The sequence below is a fragment of the Sphaerulina musiva genome (genome assembly GCF_000320565.1).
Source record: "Sphaerulina musiva SO2202 unplaced genomic scaffold SEPMUscaffold_5, whole genome shotgun sequence".
Lineage (NCBI taxonomy): Eukaryota > Fungi > Ascomycota > Dothideomycetes > Mycosphaerellales > Mycosphaerellaceae > Sphaerulina > Sphaerulina musiva.
Genome location: NW_016017387.1, coordinates 1,260,247 through 1,276,741, shown reverse-complemented (window position 1 = coordinate 1,276,741; position 16,495 = coordinate 1,260,247). Strand labels below are relative to the sequence as shown.

General features: G+C 53.9%; 7 protein-coding genes across 7 annotated transcripts; 6 read left to right on the top strand and 1 right to left on the bottom strand.

Moving 5' to 3' along the window:
- The first annotated feature begins 1,125 nt into the window (after positions 1-1,125).
- SEPMUDRAFT_149326 (Protoporphyrinogen oxidase) lies at positions 1,126-3,134 on the top strand. Its single transcript, XM_016905492.1, has 2 exons — positions 1,126-1,520; positions 1,580-3,134. The coding sequence occupies exons 1-2, from the start codon at positions 1,164-1,166 to the stop codon at positions 3,071-3,073; spliced, it is 1,851 nt and encodes a 616-aa protein (XP_016760884.1). The 5' UTR covers positions 1,126-1,163; the 3' UTR covers positions 3,074-3,134.
- A 245-nt stretch (positions 3,135-3,379) lies between these two features.
- SEPMUDRAFT_149325 (uncharacterized protein) lies at positions 3,380-5,946 on the top strand. Its single transcript, XM_016905491.1, has one exon. The coding sequence runs from the start codon at positions 4,003-4,005 to the stop codon at positions 5,893-5,895; it is 1,893 nt and encodes a 630-aa protein (XP_016760883.1). The 5' UTR covers positions 3,380-4,002; the 3' UTR covers positions 5,896-5,946.
- A 417-nt stretch (positions 5,947-6,363) lies between these two features.
- Positions 6,364-15,381, bottom strand: SEPMUDRAFT_86040 (FAD/NAD(P)-binding domain-containing protein). The gene is made up of 3 exons (XM_016910401.1): positions 15,056-15,381; positions 12,878-14,981; positions 6,364-12,811 (listed from the first exon to the last, which is right to left on the bottom strand). Exons 1-2 carry the CDS (start codon positions 15,101-15,103, stop codon positions 13,731-13,733), a joined length of 1,299 nt encoding a protein of 432 aa, XP_016760878.1. The 5' UTR covers positions 15,104-15,381; the 3' UTR covers positions 6,364-12,811; positions 12,878-13,730.
- On the top strand, positions 6,364-15,381 carry SEPMUDRAFT_125855 (FabD/lysophospholipase-like protein). Its single transcript, XM_016902017.1, has 3 exons — positions 6,364-12,811; positions 12,878-14,981; positions 15,056-15,381. Exon 1 carries the CDS (start codon positions 6,932-6,934, stop codon positions 8,843-8,845), a length of 1,914 nt encoding a protein of 637 aa, XP_016760879.1. The 5' UTR covers positions 6,364-6,931; the 3' UTR covers positions 8,846-12,811; positions 12,878-14,981; positions 15,056-15,381.
- SEPMUDRAFT_44704 (competence/damage-inducible CinA family protein) lies at positions 9,575-10,177 on the top strand (the record flags this gene model as incomplete). The annotated part of the gene is made up of 1 exon (XM_016908940.1): positions 9,575-10,177. The coding sequence occupies one exon, from the start codon at positions 9,575-9,577 to the stop codon at positions 10,175-10,177; it is 603 nt and encodes a 200-aa protein (XP_016760882.1).
- Positions 11,583-11,866, top strand: SEPMUDRAFT_117319 (uncharacterized protein; the record flags this gene model as incomplete). The annotated part of the gene is made up of 2 exons (XM_016901324.1): positions 11,583-11,687; positions 11,753-11,866. 2 exons carry the CDS (start codon positions 11,583-11,585, stop codon positions 11,864-11,866), a joined length of 219 nt encoding a protein of 72 aa, XP_016760881.1.
- SEPMUDRAFT_117318 (PR-1-like protein) lies at positions 12,888-13,589 on the top strand (the record flags this gene model as incomplete). The annotated part of the gene is made up of 3 exons (XM_016901323.1): positions 12,888-13,096; positions 13,156-13,460; positions 13,510-13,589. 3 exons carry the CDS (start codon positions 12,888-12,890, stop codon positions 13,587-13,589), a joined length of 594 nt encoding a protein of 197 aa, XP_016760880.1.
- Positions 15,382-16,495: the final 1,114 nt, after the last annotated feature.

Genomic DNA, 16,495 nt, shown 5'->3' with positions numbered 1-16,495 from the left:
ATCGACTCCGGTATACCAGCCGCTCCCCGCCTCTTTGTCTCCCATATCTGACTCTACGGGCATAGTCATGGTATGGTAGTCATCCCCGAGGATCAGGTATTCGAGGTGAATGATTATGTCGTGAGCTTGCAGGACTGCTGCGCAGCTGACCTATCGGTTCTTGGTTCTTGACTCTTGGGCGGAACGAGGGCAGTGCTTGCACCAGCTCTGCCCTAGGGTACGAAGGTATGCAGCGCCACGTCGACGACAGCCCATATGCTGGAGAGGCACGCTGCCAACTCCTTTGCGTCGAAGGGGCGGTCCTCTTATTCTACGACGGAGCACGCGCCAAGATACCAACAGCGACTAGTAGTGGGTCGAGTGTTTAGGCGCCACGAAGAGGAGGAGGAAAGGTGGTCTGGGGCGAGAGGTATAAAGTCAAATCGTGCCCAAGTCATAATCTAATCGGCGGGCTGTAACGTTATAAGACAGTGGCCTGTCAGCGTCACCATGGCAGAGCGAGCGAGCAGGCAAGCAAGCATGCAAGCATGCAGAACGCACCATAGCACCGCTTCTTCATGCATCTCCACGCACTGCACTCCGTCTCAGTGCACTGCACTGACCGGAACTCTCTCTCCCACTCTCTGTTCGAGCCCGTGCGGCCGCGGCCGTGATTGTGAAGCAGTGGGTGAGACGGAGAATACGATGAATTAGAAGCAGCTTTCTCAGCCGCACCCCATGGCCCTGTCGAGAGTTCGGGGCTGCAGTGCAGGTCACAGATGAAAGGAGGAGGCAGCACGCCGAAGGATGCAATGCTGCAGCGGGCACTCCGAAGAAGCGTCAACGAGGTGTTGCGCAATGCGCACTCGCTTGTGCCCACTGCCAGGTATCCGTAGTATATCAGCCCTTCGAAAGGACGTTCGTTACCGGGAGACGTTTGTGAGTTCTCCTTGGCCACAGCGGCTTTAGAATAATCAGGTACATGTATCTGTGGGCCCGCACGGCATGGGGCATGCATGACCTGCTGTGGGCCTGTGGCATCGGTGGACCATTGCTCGAAGCTCCGTCTCCCGACTATGATCTGTAGACTGTAGCAACAATCAATACCGACAACTCCTCCCATTGACCCGCACAGTCGCAGCCCTTCAGTCCGGCTTGAAAATCGAGCAGTCTGCGATGCGGCAATGGTCTATACCCGTCTCCCATGTGCGCATAGGCTAGCCTCCTCCGCATGGCGCACACGAGTGTATCCTCCGACCACACCATTCCTCCCGTCTTACGAGGGCGGGAGACGAATCTATTCAACACCTAGCCACTCCCACGACGTTGCCATTCTTGGGGGTGGCATCACCGGCCTGGCCAGCGCCTACTTTCTTAACCGTCAGCATCCCAATGCCAAAATTACGCTGTATGAAGCGAAAGACCGCATGGGAGGATGGCTGGAATCCAAGCGCGTGCCCGTTGAGGGTGGCAATGTGTTATTCGAAGCTGGTCCTCGAACCTTGCGGCCCCAGGGGAATGGAGTCTTAGCAGCGAAACTGGTACGGCAGCAGTCCGAATTCAGAACAGGTGTATGGGTGGGAGCTGATGGGGATGATAGATGCAAGAGCTAGACTTGGCCAAGGACGCCATTTTCACTCAAAAAACCTCGCCTGCCGCTCGTAGCCGCTTTCTCTACTATCCCGATCGCCTCGTACGTATGCCACACCCGTCCTTTGGCCTGGCAGAGATCATGTGGAGCTTGGCAACAGAGCCAGTGTTCAAGACTGCTATATGGGGCATCGTGAAAGAGCCCCTCAGCCGACCGAGAGATCCTAGCGATCCTAGCCTACAAGATGAGAGCGTAGGTGAATTCTTCTCGCGCCGATTCACCAAGTCGATCGTGGATAACATCTTGAGTGCTGTGATTCATGGCATCTACGCTGGTGACGTGTACAAACTGTCTGTCAAGAGTCTGTTCCCAAAGGCATGGTGGGCAGAGGCCGAACAACGCAGTGTCTTGCTGGGCATGATGAAAGCAAGATTAGAAGGCCCTGAGGTGACGAAGAGCGAAGCGGACTTCTTGCAGGATATGAAAAACTTCTCGTGGGATCCGCTGCTTAAAAGCACCCTCAAAGACAACTCTGTTTTCACATTCTCGGACGGTATGGGCATGCTAGCCGAAAGGCTGCATGCGAAGCTATTCGAGACTGGACGTGTTGATTTTAAGACGAACACCGCCGTTGAGTCTATCAAACAGGCCGATGGCAATGCAGGAATTGAACTCACGACAGCTGGCTCCACGGAATCACGCAAGCACACCCACATAATATCTTCGTTATCGCCAGATCACCTGAACAAAGTAGCAGGGACCGGTCTAATTGGGCACGTTCCTACGGTGAACGTGATGACTGTCAACTTGTACTTCCGCACCCCTGACATGCACGAGCCCGGATTTGGCTACCTCATACCGCGAGCGACGCCATTCGAGCAGAATCCAGAACGTGCATTGGGTGTCGTATTTGACACTGCTTACTCGCCGTCGCCAAGCGATGTCGACACGAAAAACTGGAAGCATTTGAGCGCGGGTGAGCTGAAGGCCGCGCGTGAATCCGGGCAGATCGTCAACGTGAATGACTTCTCTTGGTACAATATGCCACAGACACCGAACATGCAGGATCATGTCCAAAGCAGGGGTACAAAGGTGACCGTTATGCTTGGTGGACACTGGTGGGATGGTTGGCCTTCATTTCCCGACGAGAAGGAAGGTTTGGCACTCGCTCGATCTGTACTGGAACGCCATCTCGGCATCAAGGAAGAGCCAGAGGTCTGGCAAGTCAACTTCCAGAAGGACTGCATTCCACAGTATACACTGGGTCACGAACAAAGACTCAAGGATGCCCACAACAGGATCTGGCGTGACTACAAGGGTAGGCTGCGCGTTGCAGGGAACTGGATGTCCGGAGTAGGCGTCAACGACTGCCTGCGTAGCGCATATGAGGTAGCCAAGAACTTCTCTGGCGACGGCACAGGACTTGAGCGCGTCGGGGAGGCCCGTACTGTCCGTCTGCCGCCTACACTGCCCGGTCCCAGCCAGAACAGGACTGAACAATAAATATCTAGGTAACACCAGCGTTGTACATATAGGCAGCTAAAATACACAAAGTACCTTACCTCCCAACTCCCCTACCTACATAGGTACGTTACCTTGTAGAAGCTTCGCTCTCACGTCGGTCCGCGGCAACTGCACCTGCCTGCGTGACGCAAGCTTTGGTGGCTCCTTCCTGTCAAACACGCATGGATGCCCCACGTTCCACCTCGCCAGCTCTTGCGATACCATCATCACATGTACCTGGGTACCTTACATACTGCACTGCCATCATATAGCACCACCGCCACCACCTCCATTCTCACCTCGAACTCACAATCGACTTTGTTCCTGATCATCGTCGGGATAGCGACCGATGTACGGCATTCGACAACGAAGCTGCGACGGGAGGCTGCAGACCGACACCTGACTCTTGAGAGCACTTGTAACCGTAGCTGGGTTTCAATGCCAGCAGGCAAACAACCGGTTGTGGCATAGAGCACAGCCAATTGGAGCTTAAGTTCAAGACGAGGCTGTCAGGCTGCAACCTCATACTCACAGTCACAGGCTCACAGCACAGCGCACCTTGGGACGATCCGCAGCCGGACCACCTCTGCGATCATCGACCTCCGGCGCTTCATCTTTGCTGCCTTACAGTGCGCGTGGGATCCCGGTCAAGGCTACTCCTGTAGCATCCCCTTCAGACAAGATTCGAGCGCACTGCCACTCGGTTGCGACTGGGATACCTCTGCGCGAATCTGAGCAGCTGTGAGGTTACAGGCGTACAGCTTGCCTCTCCAGAGTGAAAGCGGTCATCCCAATATCTCTGATCTTGAAACCGAAGTCCAGCCTGCCGACGTCACGATCTGTCGGCGAGTCACGAACTATAATATTCGACATCTTGGACAAAACCTGCATGGTCACGTCGTGCCCAGACTGATAACTACAAGTGAACCATGGCGAGGCCGTTGAGCAATGACGCAGGTGAAGGGCCGCGAGGACGAGCGGCAACCTCACTTAATCACCCTCAGCACAGCACCCGATCCTGGACACATAACGGTATCCACTACACAGTCCATTCTACATCCTATGCGACTCCGGGTCTGAGTTTCGGGTCTTCTTCTGGCACGGCGAACGGGCCTTTCAATTTCGACCCATTTATGTCATCGCATCGAGGTCATGCCTCAAGAGCAACGCCATTCGGACTTCTTGGAAGCGCCTTTGGTCTACTGGAAAATACATTAGCCATGCATCCACAGCACACCATTGTCGGAGACCATGGCTTTGGTCAAGGGAGCCGACGCCAAGTCGAGATCGATACACCGAACGACAATTACGATTGCGATTTGGCATACGAGGGTCATAATCTCACACCTAATCGACGAGCACGACCCAAGTCTATATTCTCGAGGTTAAAAGACAGATTGGTAGATGCCAAGCAACACCATCGCGAGGACAGCTCCAGCAGTCGTGAGCGGTCTTTTGAAGAGGACCGTTCCAGAAGATCATCGCGCAGACACAGCGTATACCCAGCCGAAACTCGGCCACCTGCCCGTGAAGCAACAAAAGAACGGCCACCAGAGTTCATCGAGGTTGACTATCACGACGAAACTGATTCCGAGCCAGAATACACGCATAGTCGAGGTCGCACCAGCTCCGAACAGCGAAGTGCAGCTGACGCGACCATGATTGAAAGTCTGGAAGATGCTGTAGAGCTCGAAGAACGGAATGTTCGAGGCTGCAAGCAAAAGCTTGCTAATGCTTCGAAGCAAGCCAACATCAACTCGGCGTATCTACAACGCATCATAGACGAGCTGAAGGAGCACGAAAGGAGGCTGGCAATGGCAATGAATGACCTGGATGAAGCGAAGGCGCGAAGGATCAGAAACAAACGACCTGAGTTACCAACTCGCCCATTGTCCTACAGACGATCTGAGATGCCACCTCGAGAAAAGTCTCAAGAGCCGCCGCGTTCACGCCCTCGACAATCTCAATCCACACGTAATATGCGTGAGCAGTTCTTCGACCCCTTTGGTGGATTTCCAGGACACCCGCCTCATGCGGATCCTGTGATGCAAGCTTTTCAGAACCTGCATGGCTTACATGCTGAACACGCAATGCAATTCGACCCTTTCAACCACTTTTTCGAACAGAGTCGACCGTTCGCAGAAGATGCACATTTTCGCTTTTTTGCTACCCCTGGTGATGGATTTCAGCAGGGTGCAGTCCCTCAAGGGCAAAAGAAACGCACAAGACACAGCACTGGTGGTGCACAACCCAACGTCCAGCACACGTATGCCCCTGCAGGCACCGCGAACTTCGCTCGCCCTCTTCGACGCACACCTGTCGCTCCTCAGCCGCCTGCTACTGTGCTCAGATCGGATGAAGCGAAGCGACTTTTCGCAGCCTATGACGAAAAGTGGAAGTCACTCCCGTCAACGAATCCTGACATACCATACCCAGCACGCGGCTTACATGCTGGAGGTCTCGCAGCCAGAGAGTCACTATGGGCGCCTCACATCAGCACACATGTTGGTTCCTGGTCAGAAGAAACAGTCATGCAAGCCAACGCGCAGGCCTTCTTTCTCGGAGTCGTGGGTCTATCTCCGATGTATACGCAACATCCAGCTACGGGGCGTGTCGAGGTGGGCTTTGACAAGTCGCAGGCTACTGCGCAGCAGATCCAACAATTGGTGGATATCTTGAAGAAGGAGAAAATTAGATGGCATTCCGATCGGTTGGGAAGACGAAATGGAGGCAGATCTGGCCCGAATGAGGCGTTGCAGAAGGATGAGAGGGCGAGAGCAGTTTTTCATGCTGTGTGTGAACTTATGGAGCGTGCGCAATGAGTGTGGTGGCAGTAATGATAAGAAGATTGAATGCCAAATGAAATGATTGACGTGCTCAGGTAGTCACTCAATAGAGCGCATCAAGCTCTGTCCCAACGCATACCTACCTACAGTTTTTCCGTATTCCCCTTAGAGAACAGATTCAGGTCAGCTGAAACGAAACCACGCAAGCGATGACGCTTGTCCATCGTGATCCGATTCTCTCGTCGTCGTGCACTTGATCAGATCGTTGTTGCACGACGTGCCGAGCTGATCGATGTCGATGGCGAACGCCCTATACAGAGTATCGACAGGACGTCTGTCGAATCTGTCTTCAGAGCCAATGTCCATTTATGGTGGGAGCGGCGCGACACAGTGACCATTACGTAGTCCCACTTCTAGTGCTTCTTCACCCGAGCATTCCAGATCATTCTTCATCGTCTGCCTGCCAAGCTTCCCTTGCTTATCTCACCTATGTCGACGACTACGAATGGTCCCATCTCGATGGTGGTCTCTTGGGGAAGCCCCGGAAAGAGGCGTTCCGACCTGTAGTGAAACGAAAGTGGTGCGAATTTGGTGTCAGAGTGGGAATCGGGAATGACTGCAGTGCAGTGCAGGCTGCCACTAATAGGACTTTCCAGGGAATCATAGAACGATTCACTTTAACGAGCTCAGCCACGCGCTGCACACAGTAGTGCACAGTGACCTCTGCTCTTCGCGACAATAACGATAGCCGCTCTCTTGCCCTCGTCCTCACCCTCACCCTCACCCTCACCCTCTCTCCGCACTTCATCTGTACCGACTACCTAGGTAGTCAGAGACAGTCCACCTGGGCGCCCAGAGAATCTCAGTCGGCTAGCAATCCACCTTCCTCGAGTACGGCAGTTTCACCTAGTTCTAGAGCGCCGAATTTGCCGGACTAAGCACCTGCCCTCGCGCTCCCTTGGCGAGCCAGATCCTTCCGATAGGAGACGGCGGCAAGCGACGAGACACGTCTCCTTCCTAAGACTGAGTCCGAATCATATTGCGGCCGTCGCGCCGCGAAAGCGCTGCGGGCATGGACGAGATGGTGCGAGTCAGGCGCAAAGACACCACCAAAGGACCGCCGTTGCGCATCCTCTCGCTCGATGGAGGAGGCATCAGAGGGTACAGCATGCTCATCCTGCTGCAAGACTTGATGCATCGGACGTTTGTGGAGATGGAGGGCAGAGCGCCCAAGAGACACGAAATCCCGAAGCCATGCGAGCACTTCGACCTGATTGTAGGCACAGGCACAGGCGGCCTGATTGCTATTATGCTGGGGAGACTGCGCCTGGACCTGGACACTTGCAAGGACGTCTACGTGCGTATGACGAGAAAGGTGTTCCAGACAGACAAGACGGTATTCGGTATGCCCTGGAAAAGCACCATGTTCAAAGCGAGCATGCTGGAGGAGGCGATCCGCGAGACCGTCAAGGAACACACTATTTTCGAGGATGAGGGGAATGATGCGTTGGCGAACGCTGCGCCTATGACTCCCACCAGCGTTCGTGGCTGGCCGTCGAATATCCCTCCCATTCCACATCGGACCATGAGCCAAAGCAGTCATTACAGTCAGATAGGGCAAAGCGGCTTGGGCAATAGAGTATCCATTGGCTCCGTGAAGCCTGGGAACCCGAATGCCTTGCTATACGATACACGGGAGAACCGCACAAAGACAGCAATGACAGCGGTCTTGAAAGGAACAAATCACACGGTATTGCTGAGATCGTACGACTCGAGGAAAGAGCCAGCGCCAGATGTCAACTGTGCTATCTGGCAGGCTGGACGTGCGACTTGTGCGACACAAATGGCATTCAAGCCCATTCAAATCGGTCAATCAGTGTACCTGGACGAAGGCGCTGGTAAATACAATCCTGCACCTCTGGTGCTTGACGAAGCCGTGTCAAATGAGTGGCCAGGTCGTGAAGTGGGTGTCTTTATCAGTGTAGGGACTGGGAAGCGGCCTCCACAGACAGGTGCCAATTCGCAAGAGTGGTGGGAGGGCTTCCTCGGAGGCAGTCTGGGCGAGTTTGCAGAGGCACGAAGGAAGATGATACAAAAGCTCGAGAACTGCGAGAGGGCACACGAATTTATGCTACGAGAACATCTAGCAGCGAGAGGAGTCAACCCTGAAGTCTATTACCGGCTGAACGTGGAAGTTGGTGTGGGAGAGTTTGGCTTGAATGAGTGGGCCCGGCTGGCAGAGATCAGCACAAGCACCAGATCGTACCTCTCGAAGAAAGAAGTGGAAGCGATCAGTTGTGGTGCGGCCGCACGACTCGCTAAGATTCACTTTGCGAAGATCAGACACGACCGAGCAGAAGCACGAAAGGCAACCGGCGCTGATATGCCCAAATTAGCATCGCAGAATCTATGGGAGAAGCCACTCGCTACAGTTCCACCTCCGCAAAAATTCGCAGTCGAGCTCGCTGGCGATGACCATTATCGTCCTGGACAGCAATACGCAGACAGCGCCCACTTCGTTCAACGGCCCATGGACAACAAGTACAACATGATGACGAGCGACCCTTTTGATCGACACACCAATAGCCCTACACCAACACAGCAGCTCTATAGCTCGTCGGCTTACAGCTCATCTCAGCTTTCCGCGGTGAGGTCGTCACTCGAACAAGCCCGTCCGGGTTCCCTCCGCTTCAGTGACCATTCTCCTCGACATAGCGAGGACATCGCACGTCCGCCCTCAAATTATCCCTCGCCACTATTTTCGCCGCCGCCCGTACCTCCCAAGACACCTGTGAATGGTGGCGCGGCTCTGCCCTACCCTGAGAGGAGTAGCCCGCCTAAGTCGCCATCTCTGGCTGGCGGATATGGAGGCCCACCAGTACTGACTTTCACGGATATGGGCGAGTTCGGCAGGAGGCTGCCCTATCCTGATAATACAGGTGGACCACCTCCTGTCAACATGGGGAACAAACCAACGTTATCGTGAAGCCTTGGAGAAGTTGGCTTTTTGACGTTGTTGATTGATGACGAATGATGAATGATACCCCAGAAAGCATTTTTTCGAGACGTTTCAGCAGAGCAGATGGGTAAACGAAATCCTGAGCATAGCACTGAGAACTTTGATGTAGATGAGATGGCCAATCTAGCGATGGCGATCTTGCTCATACGGCATCAAAATCACCAACTCTTTAAAGAGACGCTTCTTCCACTCACGACTCCGACTCGCACTGCGGAATCGCAAGTGTGGTGACATGGTAGCATCGTACTGCTACGCGTTCTTCTCGTCAAGTGAAAGGCATACCAATACATGTAGCTCTGGGGAGAAAATTAGGTAATGTACCTACTGCTCACTCATCATCTTCCAGCTGCGGTCTGCACATGTGCAAGTATCCGCGCTCCGCCTTCCGATTTCGGCCAGTGCAATCTCGCCTGCACGTCATGCACTACGAGCTCCCCGCTCGAGTCCACGCTCATAGTACCTCCTAGCAACAACATCGCTGCATCACTGCGAAACAGTATTTCTCACCCGTATATGAAGCCATTCGCAAGTATCGCACGTACTTGCCATTCCATCTCGTCATCTCTATCTCGGTTTCAACCATACTCCTCCACCTCTTCTCCTCATCTAACACCTAGAATCCGATCAATCCCACTTCACACCCAACAACGCACCAGCAACAGCAACAGCAACGACAATCGCAACACACAGAGAAACATGTCATCCTCCACGTCTACCGACCCCTCTCCTCCCCAACAAGAACAGAAACTCACCCAATCCTTCCCACCCGCCCAACTCCACGACCTCCTCACCCAAATCTCCGACCTCCTCAAATCCCGCAACGAATCCGTCTCCATCGCCGAAACCGCCTGCGGAGGCCTCATCAGTTCCTCTCTCCTCTCTACTCCCGGCGCGTCAAAATTCTACAAAGGCGGTTTGACGCTCTACACGCTTCCCTCGCGCATCAGTTACGCTGGGTGGACGCAAGAAACGATTGCGAATTACAAAGGTCCCACGACGGATATCGTGTCTGGTCTGGCAAAACATGTGCGTGGGGAGTTGGAGAGTACGTATACGCTCTCGGAGAGTGGAACTGCAGGGCCAACGGGGGGCAATACGCCCAATCGGACGCCCGGGTATGTGGCGTTGGCGGTGGCTTGTGAGAGGGGGGTGTTTACGCGCGAGGTGGAAACCGGGTTGGGCGGGGATCGGGTGGGGAATATGGTGAAATTTGCGGAGGAGGGGTTGAGGTTGCTGTTGGAGGTGGTGATTGGGGAGGGAAGGGGGAATCATGGACCTGGGTTCGTCAGTAAGGCGTGAAGTTGAGACAGCGGGGAAGGCTATGGCATATTGGGGGTGGTGGCTTTGCAGTAATTTGTGGAGAGCGGCAGGTCGTAGTGTACAGAGATAGTCGTATGGCAGGTCTGGACCTTTCTATGGGCAAACCATCATTACCATCATGACCAATTCCTGGATGCCATTGAACTTGGTCGCGATACAGCCGTATCCGAGTCGCTGGCTATGTTGTATGCCTACCGACGAGCCTAGCGGCTAGTGCGATGTGCGACACCTACTAGCTCTAGGACGGAGGTGCTCGCAAACGAGTCTCCTTACCACACGAGAATGGTATGTCTTCCCCGACACAGTCTCGAAGGAATGCTGGCAGCCCATTGATAACTACTAAGTACCACTGAGCTGTGCCAGAGATCGAGCAACCATACTTTGATCGCAATTCTCTGCAGTGAAGCACTATCGCTCAGACTGACCCTCCTTGGACGTGAAGTGGTCTGTGGTCAATTGATTTTGAGAGCCCAGCACCACCGCAGGACAGAATACTTGACCAGCGGTATCAAAAGGTGAGTGATACCGGTGACATCCATGGCAGTGGAAAGTATCGCTTGGTGGCATTTCATGCCAGAGAGACCTTCTGATGCTTGTCTCTTCGGAACTTGACGTCGAGGCGGCGGACGGCCATTTCCAGAACCACACAGCGGTAACTTTGCTCATGCAAGCGATAGATCCTGCGTAGAACCCTCGCGTATACCTTCTGGCTCATGGCAGATGAGCGCGCTGTCCCTCGATGCCGAGAGCTGCAGGTCCAGTGTTCCGTCACACGAGTGTACCTGTCAAGTCACACAACAGCCTCGTCGTTGGCGGGATGTGAGGGCAAAGTCAGACAGTCTCTCCAGCAGTGCTCGGTTGAGTTGAGACCAAGATGGCTCCGCAATGCCTCAAAATCGAATGAGCAGCAGCCCAAGGTCTGGCCGAAATCCCGGCATGTGCCATGCCATGCCCCGGGGAAGTTGGCGTCTTTCCGGCTGGGAGAGCATCCATGCTGATGATGGTGGCATGGTGTAGTCATCCATGGACAGTTGGACACGAAGGACTCATGGCCAAGCGGCCGAGTCATCTAAGTTGCCCGCCGGTATGTAAGTTCGTGGACCTTGCGATGGTCCGATAGACAAATGAAGCAACTGTCATCGAGCCAACACCAGCAACATCGAGATCGCCAGTTCTTGCAAGTCCGGGTACAGACTTTTGTTGAGCCACGGTCAGAAAGTGTCGGTCTACTGTTTATGACAAAAGCACTGCCGACTGCGCTGCTGCTGGGATCCTTCACACATGGCACAAGTCGTCGTCATTCGTCATCCAGTACAGTAGATGCTAGCTCGTACTCGCACCGGAACCATCCGCCACCGGCAACACAACCTGAACGCAAGCAATAATGTCAGATAGTCCGACAGTCCGACACGACGAACACGTAGCATATGTACCCGCCGTCAGAAAATCCGTGTTCGTTAGTCAGCCTCAGCCTTCGGAGAGGGTTGTGGTAAGAAATTCACCGTTTCCTGACGCACTTGTGCCTGCCCGCTGACTTGCGGCAGGTTCAATCAGGAAGTGAAATGGAACACGTTGTCGGCCAGCGAGGCGTCAGAAAGCAAGACCGGTCAGCACACGTCGCAGTTACCGGGTGGTACCTGGATCGCCCCTGGCCAAGCGCAGCAGTAGCATAGGGCAGACGACCGCTGACCGTTCGGGACCACCCTGGCTTTTATGCAGGTCCCTCTGCTCGTTCGCAGAGTCTGACAGGCTGTGACTAGTAGACCCCGCTTTGAAGAAAAAAAATGTTTCGGCGCGCCCATATCATCATACGCGTGTAAAGAATAATGTGCATGATGTTACATGCCCGAATTCCACGGGGTCGTTTCATGTTGCAGCTACGTTAGTATGGGGTTAGGCGCCCGAGTGGAGGTAGCTACGTCGTCGAAAGTAATCGATGTTGTCCCGAAGACGATGTGCTCGACGCTGTCCTATCAGAAGGCTGCCATCCGACGAGCGGTACACGCTGCGGCGCAGTGTACAAGTGTAGGCGCGCTCGAGGATTTCTGTAGTGCCTTGGAACCATCGCTCCCTATAGAATGTCTGCTTCGAATGCCAGCGCGGCCGAGAACGGTCGCTAGGTATGGCTTCTCTCCAGTCGCGCTGAGCAGGACGTCGCTGGGTGTGATTGCACGTCGACCGAGTGTGAGGATTTGCCAGTCGCCAGTCTCCGTCGATGGCAAGAGACAGGCCTGACGTGGAAAGAGTAGGCGCTCTGCAGTAGTATGTTTCCGGCAGGGCCCTCCTCGACTGCGGTCCTTCCAACACGCGAAGCATGCAACAATGTGCCTGCCGGTCACGTAACGCCCGTTTCATGACCCAATGACCCACATTGCAGGCCAGGTAAGCCACACTCCTCAAAGCACTTCTTGGTGCCATTGAAACAAGTACCTCACACCACTCCTGAGCATAAATCGAACATCCTAAGACGTCCATTGACCCATCATCATTTTCCCAGTTGTTTCTTGTGAAGGTACGTCGAACACTGTCGAGATCGACATTGAAGTGCCGATGACTAGGGGCACGGAGCTTTGCATTCTTCTCTTCAGGCATTCTCGCCAGCTCAAACTCAAACTGGACCTTACTGATTAACGTGAAGCTCCATCGTTGGACTGCATTCGATTCTAAGAACATACCTACCTCAAGAAACATGCATTTTCTCGGTGTGGCTGCGATATTCAGCATCGCAGTGACTGCGCGGCCAGCAGTCGTCCCGCGACAACTCAGCTACGCTGAGAAAGCAGTCCTGCATCACAATTACCACCGAGCAAATCACTCAGCTCCCCCCGTCGAGTGGGACGATGATCTCGCTGCCACAGCTAAGAAGGGGGCCGACATGTGTAGTTTCGAGCATAAAATGTAAGTTGTCTGAAACGACTCGCGTGCAGGTTGAGCGGTCGACTGACGATACCTCGTAGGGATTTCGATGGCGGCGGCTATGGCCAGAACATAGCTGCTGGAGTCGAACCAGAAAGAATCACCGAGATCATTACTGGCCTCTGGTACAATAATGAGCAGTGCCTCTATCCATCCTACGGCAGGAATCCAACAGAAGACGAGATGACGAACTCCTTCCACGAATGGGGCCACTTCACGCAAATCGTGTGGAAGGACACCACTACCATCGGCTGCTGGACGACGGACTGTACGTCCCAGGGCGGCGTCAAAAATGTCGGAGGCGATGTTCTGCCGTACTTTACTGTCTGTAACTACAAGGGTCCTGGTATGTGATGTGTCGCTTTGCAGAAAGGTCTTTGGCTGACAGATTGCAGGGAATTACGACGACGAGTTCGCTGATCAAATTGGCGAGCCTCTGGATCACGATACGGTCCAATGGGATTACGGGTTGTAGTTCGGGAGACACGTCTTCTGTGAAGACGTGATTTGAGTCAGGACCAGCCGAGACAGGCTTTCGGCGTTGTTGTTACTTTTCCAGCGGCTTTCACTCGCTCAGATCAGGGACGCCTGACCCGCCATGAGATATGATACCCATTTACGAATCAAAAGCTTTGCCCCCTAGCCATCGGTCAAAAACCGCATCGTAATCGTACTCATGCAGCCAGCCTAGGTCATAGCCACGACCTGCCGTGACCTTGCCCTCTGCTAGCCGCCTTTCACGATCCGCTTCCGGCATTCTTTCGACATTGATAGTGTTGGTCGTCCAGTCCATGATCGCGTCGATTCTGTCTTGACGCGTCTTTTGCCAGAAGGAGAGAGCACTGAGGAGCTGGGGTTTCCCAGGAGCAGCTTCGGTTGTGGAGACGCTGCTGAACTCGCCTACCGAGGTAAGCAGCAGAGTGAGAGAGTACACGTCTTCGAGAGCCTGGTTTACGCCTTGCCCGCTGCTCGGGGGTACAGCATGAGCACTGTCGCCGCAAAGGATCACGCGCCCGGTGTTGGAGTACCACTGTGGCAGCTTCGGCATCTTCATAAACGGCCAGATGTAGAGACTCTGCCGGTTAGCTGCTACGGCATCGAGGATGCTACGAGCAGTGGCACCATGCTCCTCGTAGCCTCGCAGAAAGAACTCGACCAGTTTGTCTTTGTTGGCTTGCAGCTCCTCCAAATCTTTACGCGACTGTTCTGGCCATTGCACTTGTACCGCAACCATAAGTTCAGGCTCATCTCTAGGATCTTCGGCCAACCAAAAGAGCGAACCAGGTTTACCTTGAAGGGTCGCGTTACGTTCGTACTCTGGATATGGCCATGCCACAGAGTTCCAGTTGATATGTGCGAGGACACCCACTATTCCAGCGTATTCGGGCTCGATGCCAGGCGCGAGACACTTTCGAACTGTGCTGTAGATGCCATCTGCCCCGATCAACAGTGAGGTCTCGACCATCTGCTCATTGATTAGGAATTCCACGTTGTGCTCGGACTCGGACACAATGCCGCCGAATTTCGAGTCGTAGTGTATTGCGACTCCCCGCTCATTCAACATCAGTCTCATCTCGTCCAGCAGGAGACCTCGCCAGATGCGGTGATTGCGATATCCTCCATTTTCCTCCGGACCACCCACCGGGATGTTTTGGGTAGTCTCGTCCTTGTCATTTTTGCAGATGCGAGCTGTCGGGACGTAGCAACGATCTCTTATACGCTCGAATACGCCCAGGTGATCGAGGACACGCAGGCCGTTCGGAGTCAGGAGTACGCCCGACGGGATGAGGCCTGATACCTGGGGCCGGCTTTCGTAGATGGTGACGGGGACTTTCTTCGCCGAGAGTGCGAGACCAAGTGCGCAGCCCTGCAGTGTTCATGGTGAGTCTGTGTATCATGAGCAGTAACGGGCCACACTGATGTCACTGCTGTGCCACTCACACCCAAGCCGGCGCCGATGATTGCCACATTGTTGATGTATCCTGCCATGATTTCCGTCAGCTCGCCAGCGATGATACCTTATGCTGTCAGCAGAAGTCCAGTAGCCTCTGCTTTATGTACTCGTCTTCTGAAGTGAAGGATAGCATGTCATCGGCGCCGATCTCAGGCGGTATCGCTGTGGTGACGCGTATGACATGTATTGCCCCGCGCAGCTCACAGCGTGCTCTTCTCGCACGACTCGTGGAGGTGCTCGGTAGGTTCATGTTTGATGTTTCTGCCTCGTGTGCAGCTCCACGCTCTTTTGTTGTATCTGTTGTCGATGTCGGTCATCTTCACTAGGACTCCGCAGTGCTGGTCACACGCGCATTGGACAAGTTAATAATAAACACCGACCCATGCGATATCCTTCTTGCTGGGCGAGCTAGTACTCCTTTTGGATGTGAAGGTGCCTAAGCTTGTTTGTAATTGGCTGCCCTGACCAAGGTGGGGCTGCTAATTGAGACCAATATCCTTGGCAGCTGGGCAGCTCTGCCTTGGCACGGATCCTCCGGTGTTCTGATATCCAATTCCACATCATACTCACTCCATAAATAGGCTTGTTGGAAATGATACGCCCTCCTGCGGCCCTGTGAGGTGCGAAAGCTACATGTATAGGGTATTGTGCCTGTATTCTCCCTGGCCCAGGCTCCCGAGCAACGGATGGGCAACTGAACACCGCTCTCGATGGTAGTAGTAGGCGGGATGGGTCTGCGAAAAGGGACATGCACGTAGCGGAAAGGTATGTGACAAATGGCAAATTTCTTTCTATATGATGCGGCAGTTCTCAAGGGAAAATTTTGCGATCTGCCGTCACGATTCACGCAAAAGAACTATAACTATATAAGCTCCCATATCCAACATGTGAGGTGCTTGTTGGTGATTTAGCCCGCTCACATGGCTCCAGCCTCCAGGATATCAGACCGAAGCGTCTCTTCCCATATGCCGCAAGACATGGGAAGTCACAAGTCCCCAGTTGGCAGTGCCATCACTGAATTTGATATACCAATCATATTCAGCCCCTGTATCACCGAACCAAGCGGGGCTGCGAACGAGATCTGGTATACCTATACTGGCACTTGATACTCCCAGATATCCGGTGAAAGTACCCATGCTAACGATGATATGCCGACTTATGCTAAACGACTGGACTGCAACGCTCACGCTTTGGAGCACTGAGTCAAGAAAAGGATTTTATACCCCTTGTCAGCAACAGGCACGGAGCCCTAAGACATTCGATGTGCATCATGCGAATGCGGCTGCTCAGAATTCACTTTGAACGGCCTTGGCGTCCCTGGACCTGAAGCTTCTCAGCGTATGTTCCATATGAGATGTACGAGCTGAGAAGCGTTGTCGAACCGATGTTAATGTGGGAGGTGGTTTCCTGCATAGAGTCCTGCTTCT

Excerpts from the sequence above, each read along its gene's own strand:
- SEPMUDRAFT_149325 (XM_016905491.1), top strand. The coding sequence starts at position 4,003 with ATGGCGAGGCCGTTGAGCAATGACGCAGGTGAAGGGCCGCGAGGACGA.
- SEPMUDRAFT_125855 (XM_016902017.1), top strand. The coding sequence starts at position 6,932 with ATGGACGAGATGGTGCGAGTCAGGCGCAAAGACACCACCAAAGGACCG.
- SEPMUDRAFT_86040 (XM_016910401.1), bottom strand. The coding sequence starts at position 15,103 with ATGGCAGGATACATCAACAATGTGGCAATCATCGGCGCCGGCTTGGGT. Across the intron at positions 14,982-15,055 it reads TCATCGGCGCCGGCTTGGGT|GGCTGCGCACTTGGTCTCGC; the intron begins GTGAGTGGCACA and ends TGAACACTGCAG.
- SEPMUDRAFT_149326 (XM_016905492.1), top strand. The coding sequence starts at position 1,164 with ATGGTCTATACCCGTCTCCCATGTGCGCATAGGCTAGCCTCCTCCGCA. Across the intron at positions 1,521-1,579 it reads GAGTCTTAGCAGCGAAACTG|ATGCAAGAGCTAGACTTGGC; the intron begins GTACGGCAGCAG and ends TGGGGATGATAG.